This window comes from Orycteropus afer, unplaced genomic scaffold, assembly GCF_000298275.1.
Source record: "Orycteropus afer afer isolate SDZICR_OR568_19922 unplaced genomic scaffold, OryAfe1.0 scaffold00109, whole genome shotgun sequence".
NCBI lineage: Eukaryota > Metazoa > Chordata > Mammalia > Tubulidentata > Orycteropodidae > Orycteropus > Orycteropus afer.
In genome coordinates this window covers 3,687,672-3,698,640 of record NW_006921696.1, presented here as the reverse complement: position 1 = coordinate 3,698,640, position 10,969 = coordinate 3,687,672, and the positions used below count along the sequence as shown (strand labels likewise).

Here is a 10,969-nt window from a genome sequence, read left to right as displayed (position 1 = left end):
TTATTAGCTATTTGAAAATCCTCTTTGTTGAAATATCTATTAAAAACTTTTACCCCTTTTTTAATTGGTTTGCTTTCTTTTTGAAGAATTTTAGGAGTTCTTTTTATGTTCTGTGTGTAAGTATTTTATCTGAAATATTACTTGTAAATATTTTCTCTCAATCTGTGACTTACCTTTTCATTTTCTTAATGATGTCTTTTATTTTTTTCTAAGGGTATTCATCCAATAATATTTTTTTATTATTGTTTACTTTATATTTCCCCCCGCCTTCATCCCCTCAAACCAAAAATCAAACTCACTGCCATCGAGTAGATTCAGACTCATAGTGACCCCCACTGGGTTTCAAAGGCTGTAAATCTTTACAGAAGCAGACTGCCTCATCTTTCTTCTGTGGAGCAGTTGGTGAGTTTGAACCACTGACCTTTCAGTTAACAACCAAATACTTTAATCATTGTGCCACCAGAGCTCTTTTTTCATCCCCTGGTAACTACTAATGTTTTGTCTTGATTGTTGTTGTTAGGTGCTGTCAAGTTGGCTCTGACTCATAGAGACCCTGTGTACAGCGGAATGAAACACTGCCTGGTCCTGTGCCAGCCTCATAATCCTTGCTATACCTGAGCCCATTGTTGCAGCCACTGTGTCAATCCATCTCGTTGAGGGTCTTCCCCTTTTTCATTGACCCTCTGCCTTACCAAGCATGATATCCTGCTCCAGGAATTGTCCCTTCTCACAAAGTAGATGAGACTAAGTCTGGCCATTCTTGCTTCCAAGGAGCATTCTGGCTGTACTTCTTCCAGGACAGATTTGTTCATTCTTTTGGCAGTCCACAGTATTTTCAGTATTCTTCGCCAACACCACAACTCAAAAGCATCAACTCTTTTCGGTCCTCCTTGTTCATTGTCCAGCTCTCACATGCATAAGAGGCAGTTGAAAATACCACGGCTTGGGTTAGCAGCACCTTAGTCTTCAAGGAGACGTCTTTGCACTTCAGCACTTTAAAGAGGTCTTTTGCAGCAGTTTTGCCCAGTGCAGTATGCCATCTGATGTCTTGACTGCTACTTCCATTGATGTTGATTGTGGAACCAAGTAATATGAAATCTTTAACAACTTCAATCTTCTCTCCATTTATTGTGATGATGCTTATTGGTCCAGTTGTGAGGATTTTCATTTTCCTTATGTTGAGATGTAATTCATACTGCAGACTGGTCTTTAATGTTCATCAGTAAGTGGTTCAAGTCATTCTCATTTTCAGCAAGCAAAGTTGTGTCGTCTGTGTATCACAGGTTGTTAATGATTCTTCCTCCAATCCCGATGCCACATTCTTCTCATGTAGTCCAGCTTCTTGAATTATTTGTTCAGCATACAGATTGAGTAAGTATGGTGAAAGGATACAACCCTGACACACTCCATTCTTGATTTTAAACCATGCAGTATCCCCTTGTTCTGTTTGAATGACAACTTTCTGGTCTATGGACAGGTTCCTCATGAGCACAATCAAGTGTTCTGGAATTCCTATTCTTCTCATTATTACCCATAATTTGTTATGATCCACACAATCAGATGCTTTGGGATGCTCAGTAAAACACAAGTGAACATCTTTCTCATATTCTTTGCTTTCAGCCATCTGACTGTCTTTTCATGTGCTTGTTAGCCATCTGTATATCTTCTTTGGATAAATTTCTATTCAAGAATTTTTGCCATTTTTAAATTGGGTTATTGGTCATGTTGTTGTTGAGTTTTAGGTGTCCTTTATATAAACTTACATATCAGGTAAGGATATTAAACTATTACCTGATACATGGTTTCCAAATATTTTCTCTAATTCTATAGGTTGCATTTTCACTTTCTTGTTACTGTCCCTTGATGCAAAAAAAAAAAAAAGTTTTTTTTTTTTTATTTTGATGATCTAGTTTATCTTAGTTTTCCTCTTGTCACTCATGCTTTTGGTATTACATCTAAAAATCCATTGCCTCGATAAGGTCTTGAAATGTTACTCTTATGCTTTCTTCTAAGAGTTTATGTGTGTTTTAGTTCTTATGTTTAGCTTATTGATCCATTTTGAGTTAATTTTTGTATGTGGTGTGAGATACTGGTATTTTGTATTTCAAACTTTCAGACTTACTTCAGCATTTCTTTTAGGGCATGTGGTAGTAACAATCTCCTTCAGCTTTTGTTTAGGAAAGTTCACTGATTCTTTCATGTCCCAACTGAAGTTTGCTGTTGAACCCCTCTAGTGAATTTTTCATTTCAGTTATTATACTTCTAAGCTCTACAATTTCTTTCTAGTTTCTTTTCATAATTCAGTGTCTATGTTAATGTTCTCATTTTGTTCATACATTGTTTTCTTGATTTCCTTTAATTCTTTGTCCTTATTTTCCTTCAGTTCTTTATAAATACAGGTAGTCCCCAGATTATGAATGCCTATCTTTAAGTCAAATTTGTTTTTAAGTAGGAACAGTTAGGTATGGTTCATATCTAACTTTTGTCAAATATTTGTCCTTGTATAAAGTATATGCAATATTTATAGTATATACTATACCATTCTATCCATAAAAAATTTGAAGAAACAATTCCAAATACACTAAAACATCTTTAACATAATAATACAGTAATAATAATAATGTTTTGATGCAGATGGCAAAGTAGTACCTATTTGTTATTATGAACCATTGTTTGTACCCTGAATTTTTAATATAATAGACTTTCTGGGATTGGTTTGTAACTATGAGTTGTACATAAATTGGACACTTGTATTCCAGGGACTGCTTGCATTTAAAACAGTTGTTTTAAAGTCTGTATCTATTAGAGCTAATGTCTGATCTTCCTAAGGATGGTTTCTACTGATTTAATTTGCTCTTTGAATGAGCTATCTTTCTTCATATCTCTGTACATCTTGTGATTTTTGTTGAAAATGGGATATTTGAATAATATAATATGGTAGTTCTGTTACTTAAATTCTTCCCTTCTCTCAGTATTTGTTAGATTCATTCATTTGTTCATCTGTTGTCCTTTTGTGTGTGTGTGTGTGTGTGTGTGTGTATGTCTTTCTTTTCCTTGTTGTTATTGTGCTGGTCACTCCCTTTTGGTATATTGTCTTTTCCTTCACCCTAGTCAATATGTGTCTCTTATTTATCCTTCTTTTCTTTTTCTTTATCCTTCTCACTCTTTTTTTTTTTTTTTTTCTGTTGTTGAAGGTGGTAGTGGTCCACTAGCTTAGTACTTTTTCCAGTCTATTTTTTCTGAACCAAATGGGGGGAGGAAACAAAAGGGGGAAAATCCCACTTATAGTCTTTGCAGACTTGCTCTATGTTGGGACAGTCCTTAACCAGGCTTACACTGAGCCAGGAGATCCATCCAAGGAGAAAGTTGAAGATTATTTCAGGTGTTTCTGGGCACATGTTTGCCACTGGGCATGCATGTGCTTCTCCAAATTATATATACACATTTTGGTACCTTTAAATGCCTGATTTCTCAAGGGAATTCTCTCCCTGGAATTTCTCCCCCTGATCTCCTTCCTCTGTACCAGTTGGCCTTAGGCTCTTCAGTTTGCTTTACATTATGCTTCAGGGTTTGCCTACTGCTCTTCTACCCTGACTGACCCCCAAAATGGATGGAACAAACACACGCTCTTTGCCTTAGTCCTTTAGATAATCACTCAATTGATCTAAACAGGGGAAAGTCATACTTTGTTATTAACAAAGTGTGCTCTGCTCGTCACAGAACAATGGGCTGAGATCCCAAACTGAAAACATGGTTGCCATTTCTTGCCAGTTGTCAAGTTGGTCTGGGGTGGTACTCGTGAACCAACAAAACAAAACAAAACTAAAAAAGCTTGAAGTCTTCCTACCATTCTGCAAGCCCTTATCCAGCTGGTGTGATCCCCCCTATTGTTCACCGGAGTGCCAGCAATATTAGTATTGTCATTTTCTGCCTTTTTTTTTTTTTTTTCTGTAGAAGGACCTGAATGTGGAGCTTCTTACTCTGCTATTTTGGTTCTGATATCTCTTACTGGAATCTTTTGAAGAATTAAAATTGTTATTTTAATGAAATCCATTTTATCAATGCCTTCTATGGATTTTATGAATTTTTGCTTTTATGATGTATCTAGGAACTCTTTGGGAGCTCAGGTGGTATAGTGCCTAAGGCATTTGACTGCTAACCAGAAGGCTGGAGGTTCAAACCCACCAGCTGCTCCTTGGAAGAAATCTTGGTCAATCTACGTCTATAGAGATGCTGCCTTAGAAACCCAAGGAGAGGTCGCTATGAGTCAGAAACAACTTGACAGCAGTGATTCCCACCCCCGCCCAGGAACTTTTTGCTTAATCCAAGATCATGAAGGTTTTCTTCTAAAAGTTAATATTTTTAACTTTTACATTTAGGTTTATAATTTATTTTTCATTAACTTTTGTGTGTGATGTGGGGTAGGGATGTAAATAGCTTTTTGCATGTGGATATCTAATTGTTCCGGCACCATTTGTTGAAAAGACTATCTTGACACCTTTATTGCAAATCATTCATCACATAGTAAGGAATTATTTCTGGACATTCTATTCTATTCCATTAATTTATATGTCTCTTGCGCCAATACCACACTCTCTTGAATCCACTATGTTGTTGTTGTTATGTGCCATCGAGTCGTACCTGATTCATAGCAACACCTCCTTGGGTTTCCACGGCAGTATCACTACGGAAGTAGATTGCCCAATCTTCCTTCTGAGGAGTGGCTGGTGGGTTTAGTTTTTAGTAAATGTTTTAAGTAAGAAATATAAATCTTAAAACTTTATTTGTTTACAAGATTGTTTTCCCTTTTTTGATTCCTTTGCATTTCCGTATGAATTTTAGAATCAGTTTATAAATTTCTGCAAAATAGCTAGCTGGGATTTTGATAGGTATTACACTGACTCTAGATCAATTTGGGGAGAATTGCCACCCTAACAATATTGAGTCTTCCAATCTATGAATATGGTATGACTTTTCATTAATTGAGAGCTTATGAATTAATTTCCCTTAAAATGTTTCCAAAAAAAATTATAGACTACAGATTTGAATGTGCATAAATTTTATAAAAATTAGTAGAGTAAAAGCAATTAAGATCAGCAGTTTAAGCAATAGAAATTATTCTGGCATGAAGGAGAAAACACTGTCAGTTTTTCCAGGTCACATCAAAAGCAAATTCATTAAAATTCAAGAAAACTTTTGCATTTTTGATACTCCATTCAATAAATGGGAGCTAATCATTGAATACATTGGAGAAAGGTTAAAGTTACTGATTTAACCAAAAGCATGAATTTTGGTGAATATAATATAAAAGTCTTATCACTTCAAAAAGAGCATCTAGGATAAACTGGTTCATGAGTTTTCATCATTTCAAAGACAATTTAAGATTAGCCGTTTTTCAAGGAAACTTCAAATGCCAAAAATCCTTTCTAATACTTCTTCATTCCCACTGAAACTGGTCTCTAAGATAACCAAATACCTCCTTAATGTCAGATACAGTGAACTCTGTTCAGAGTTTATCTGATGTCTTAAGTACTGACCACTACTATCTTCCTAAAATTCCCTTATTCTCTGGCTTTTCTGACATTATTCTTCTGCTTTTTCTTCTAATTTACTGATTGCTCCTTCCTAGAGCTCTGGTAGTATAGACTTGACTGCTAACCAGAAGGCTGGTGGTTCAAACCCACCAGCCACTCCTAGGTTGGACAATCTGCTTCTGTAGTGATACTACCTCAGAAACCCAAGGAGGGGTCGCTATGAGTTGGGTCTGGCTTGATGGCACGTAACAACAACAACAGTCTCCTTGGAGGGATTATTTTCTGTTCTAGTCTTTTAAATGTTTGTATTATCTCAGCACTTCTTCATTTCTTCAACTTAGTGAGCTATTCTACCCACTCACTCATTCATTTTACAGTATTCATTGAGCACATACTATGTAGTAAACACTATGCCAGGTTCTGAGGAGATAGTAACGAACAAGACAGATACCATCCTTGTATCATAGATCTTGGTCTACCCGGGGAGATAAATGTTAACCAAATAATTATACTCCCATAGCTTCAGTCATCACATTTTTTTCTTATAACTCCCAGATCTGTATCTACAGCTTTCCTGATGATTAAGAAAATTAGGACATCTGAAGTAATAAAAGATAGCCAAAAAACAAAACAAAACATGTCATTACTTGAGCTGTGGCAGTTCATGAAGCAAAAGCATCAGATCAGTCATTTTAAAATGCGTTTTTATTATCACCTCAAGTTTTACTCTGCCAGTGGAACTATATGGTATATGGAAGAATGCAGTCTAAGAATCCTTGATTCTTATTTAGGCTGTATGACAGAGTTGCTTTTGACCTAATTTTCTTAAATAAATGTTTACTGTTTGATTTATAAAAACATCAATGGAATTATTGTTTATGAAAATACTTTTAACTATCTTCCTTTATAGTTAATAACAAAATGAAAGTGAGTCAGAATGATCATATGCCTTAGTCTAGCTGGGATAATTACCAGTTTATACTGTTGTCTCAGCATAATACGAGTAGCACCTGCTTTCACTTTCAAAATTGTCTCTATTTACATAAGATTATATGGTCACTTCTAAAAATATTTTCTAAAAGAAATATTTGTTATACTTGCTATTTTTAAAGATCTTTTTTTTTTTTTTTTTACTACTTTACAGTCAAAAATTGGTGGAGTACAAATATTTCTGGAATAAGACACTTTCATTCCTTACATGTACTAAAAGAGAGCTGACTAATATTAGAAATGAAGTATATGATAATTTTCAAAACTGGACTTCACTGAAAGAAGAAATTTTTCTGCAGATTAAATCCATAAGTGAAACAGCCTTGACAGGTTTGTTATATATATTTAGAAAACAATTGTCCTTTTTTTTTTCCCCAAAAATAGAGCATTATAAGTAATGAAGCAGTCATATTTAATTTTATGTGATAGGAATTTGGGTTAACTTTATAAACCTGTTACTGGTTGCTAGACTAGATGACCATAAAGATTTGTTCCAACTCAGAGGCTCAGTAATTCTAGGCTTATCTAAGAGAAACTATGATATATCTTTCTTGAACTGTGTTTTTTTCTTGTTAAATATACCAATTTTGTATTTTTAAGATTTTCATCTTTTAATGGCAGAGTAGTTCATAGTTCATGTTAGAGCAACCCTCCCACAGATAACACCTACAAATTCAGCATTAACTATGAAAAAGAACTAACTGAAAACACTGGAGAATAACCAAAAACAAGTACATATGGAAGGAGTGTTGAAAATTAAAATAAGAGAATGGCACTGGGTGAATTCCCTGTTTGTTGTTATCTGTTGTTTGGTTGGTTTTTAATGCTGTTAGAGGGGCACAATTTGCTCCATACAGGGAAGTTAAAACTGTTAGAAATCTGTAGTCTTTTGGCCTGAAGCACTGGAGGACAGAGATTAAGGTAATTCTAGCTTCTCAGAAGTTAAGGGCAATCCTAAAATACAGATAGCCAGAGTAGTAGCCTGCATTTTGAATAAACTCTTCCCTAATCTCTAGTTTATCACTGAAACACATGTGTCCAGGGAAGAGGTTAATAAGCCCAAGGCTAAAATAATTGATATTTTAGCTGCCACATATCCCAGGAGAGACAGATTTTTTGGTATGATTTTATCCAAGTTTATTGCTTGTTAAAAACAAAATATTCTTTAGAGGAACATAACAATACAGAGTCTCTACAGTGTAATGGCCACAATGCTCATGATACAATCCAAAATTACTTGATCTAAGAAAAATCAGGAAATCAGGACCTATATCCAAAATAATAGATGGTCAATAGAGACCAACTCCAAGCTGACCCAGATGTTATAAGTACCTAACAAGAATGTTAAATCAACTAGACTCAAGGACATAAAGAAAAATATATTAGTAATGAATACAAAAATAGAAAATCTTAAAGAAACAAACTATTTTTAAAAATGGAAATTTGAGAATTGAAATATACAGTATCTCAAATAAAAGTTCACTCTAGGGTTTCATAGCATGTTGGAGATGACAGGAAAAAACATCAATGGCCTTCAAGATAGGTCAATAGAAATTAAATGATTTGAAGAGGAGAGATAAAATAACATTGAAAAAAAAATAAACTCAGGGTTTTGTGAGACAATATCAAAATGTCTGACATACATTAAAATAGATTTCCAGAAGGATTACAGAGCATCTTGAAGCCAAAAGAATATTTGAAGAAATAATAGGCAAAAATTTCTCAAATTTGATGAGAGACATATATTTACAGATTAAACTCATGGGGTTACTGGAGTTGGAATTGATTTAATAGCAAAATATGACATTCTTCAGGAGACTCAAAATTTTACTGAAATTATGTTCAAACTATAATTTATGGAGAAATTGCATATTTGTGTTGTGTAAAGTCTTTTTAGGCAAGAACCTAGAAAGTCTTCAGCATCTTAAATTTTTCTCTGTATGGCTTTTATTGTGTATTTTGTTTCTTGGGATTTTATCTTTTACTTTCCATTACTCAAATTTGTTTTTCTCCATTATAGCTTCTGTTACTTTTTATGTTGAAGCTATTAATTCATGTATATTAATTTTATACCCTTTTCTCTTTTCAAATATTTTGTGGTTTGCAGTTATTTTCCAACTTAATTTCTTGAGTTTTTTTCCATGTGCAAACATAATCTCCAAATAGTGATAGCTTTCATTCATCATTTCTGTTTTGTACCTCAAATATCTTGCCTTTGTCTAATTATTTTGGCTTGTACCTCCAATACAGTGTTAAATAATAGTAATTATAAGGGTTGTTCTTGACTTTAGTACAAAGGTCCAATGTTTTGGTTGATGCTGGTTTAGGAAGCAAACACAGATATATTTTTATCATCTTAAGGAAGAACCTATTCTTATGTTGCTAAATTGATCAAATGCCATCTTAGTGTCTATAAAGATTATCATATATTCTTCATCCTTAGACATATATGAATAAATATATTAGTAAATTCCTTAATATTGAACCATGTGTGCACTTCCTGGACACACCCTACTTCTTTATGAATTATTGCTTTATTATGCTGCTGGATTCTGTATGTAATATATTTTGTATGATTGTTGCATCAGAATTCACAAGTGAGAATAATGGTCTATTTTCTTTGCTCTATTTTATGTTTGTGAATCTTCAAATATTTAGGAAGTTTGGATTTTTCTTCTGGTAGCTCCTTTTATGATTACGACATTATTATGCTGTGGGGTTTAAAATCAGGAAAGGTGTACGTCAGGATTGTATCCTTTAATCGTATTTATTCAATCTATATGTTGAGCAAATAATCTGAGAGACCTGACTGTATAAAGAAGAATATGGCATCAGAATTGGAGGGAGACTCATTAACAACCTGCAGTGTACAGATGACACAACCTTGTTTCCTGAAGGCAAAGAAGACTTGAAGACTTACTGATGAAGATCAAGGACTACAGCCTTCAGTGTGGATCACATTCAACATGAAGAAATGAGATATGAAAGGTATCTAGGTTGCAAAAGAAGTAAAATTATCTCTTCTTACAGATGATGTGATCATATATATAGGAAATCCCAAAGAGTCTACAAGACTCTTCTACACCTAATAGAGGAATTTAGTAAAGTTGTAGGGTGCAAACTTGATGAACAAAAAAATCAATTGGGTTTCTGTACACCAGCAATGAGAAATCTGAAAGAAACATTGAAGAAACAATTCCATTTACAATAGCATCTAAAAGAGTAAAATACCTAGGAGTAAATCTAACCAAAGATATAAAGGCCTTACACAATTAAAGCTATAAAATACTTCTGAAAGAGATTAAGAAGACTTAAACAAATAGAAAGATGTTCCATGTTTATGGATTAGAAGGCTTAATATTATTAAGATGTCAATACTACCCAAAGCGATCTATAAATTCAATGCAAGCTTGATCAAAATTCCAACAGCCTTTACAGAAATAGAAAAAAAAAAAAAAAATTCTTAACTTTATATGGAATGGCAAGAGACCATGAATAGCCAAAGCAATGTCGAAAGAGAAGAACAAAGTAGGAGGACTCACACTTCCTGATTTTAAAACATACTACATAGCTACAGTAATCAAAACAGCCTGGTACTGGTTTAACGATAGGCACATAGACTACTAGAATAGAATTAAGAGTCCAGAGATAAACCCATATATCCATGGTCAACTGATTTTTGACAAGGGTGCTAAGTCCATCCAATGAGGAAAGAAAAGTCTGTTCAGTAAATGGTCCTGGGAAAATTGGATTTCCACATGCAGAAAAATGAAACAGGATCCATGCTTCACACCATTCACAAAAACAAATCAAAATGGACTGAGGCCCTAAATGTGCAAACTAAAGCCATAAAATTCTTAGAAGCAAAAGCAGAAACAACAGTGTCAGGCCTAGCTTTCAACAATGGATTATCTAATATAATAACAAAAGCACAAATAGCATAAGATAAAATAAACCAAAACCAAACTCACTGCCTTTGAGTCGGATCCAACTCATAGCGACCCCTCCTTGGGTTTCCGAGATGATATCTCTATGGAAGTAGATTGCCCAGTCTTCTTTGCAAGGAGTGACTGGTGAGTTTGAACCACCAGCCATCTGGTTAGCAGTCAAATGCCTTAGGCATTATGCTACCAGAGGTCCCAAAATAACTAAATGGAATATGGTAAAAACAAAAAACTATCAATAGACTTTATTTAAAAAGTGAAAATACAAGCCACCAACTAGAATATCTTCAGAAATCATATATCTGACTAGAATCTAATAACCAAAATATGTATAAAACTTCAACGACTTACCAACAAAACAGCAAATATCCCAAACAAAATGAGCAAAGAATTTGAGTAGACATTTGACCAAAGAGGACATTCAGATGGGCACTGAACACATGAAAAAATGCTCGGTGTCATTAGCCATAAGAGAGATGCAAATCAAAAAAACCACAATGA

At 34.2% G+C, this 10,969-nt stretch overlaps 1 protein-coding gene across 1 annotated transcript in view; it reads left to right on the top strand.

Annotated features, from left to right (window-relative positions):
* LEKR1 (leucine, glutamate and lysine rich 1) overlaps positions 1 to 10,969 on the top strand; it is a 332,736-nt gene that overhangs the window by 87,259 nt on the left and 234,508 nt on the right. Inside the window, exon 4 of the mRNA XM_007943551.1 lies at positions 6,679 to 6,854. Within this exon, the coding sequence (XP_007941742.1) occupies positions 6,679 to 6,854 (176 nt within the window). The remainder of the gene's footprint in view (positions 1 to 6,678; positions 6,855 to 10,969) is intronic.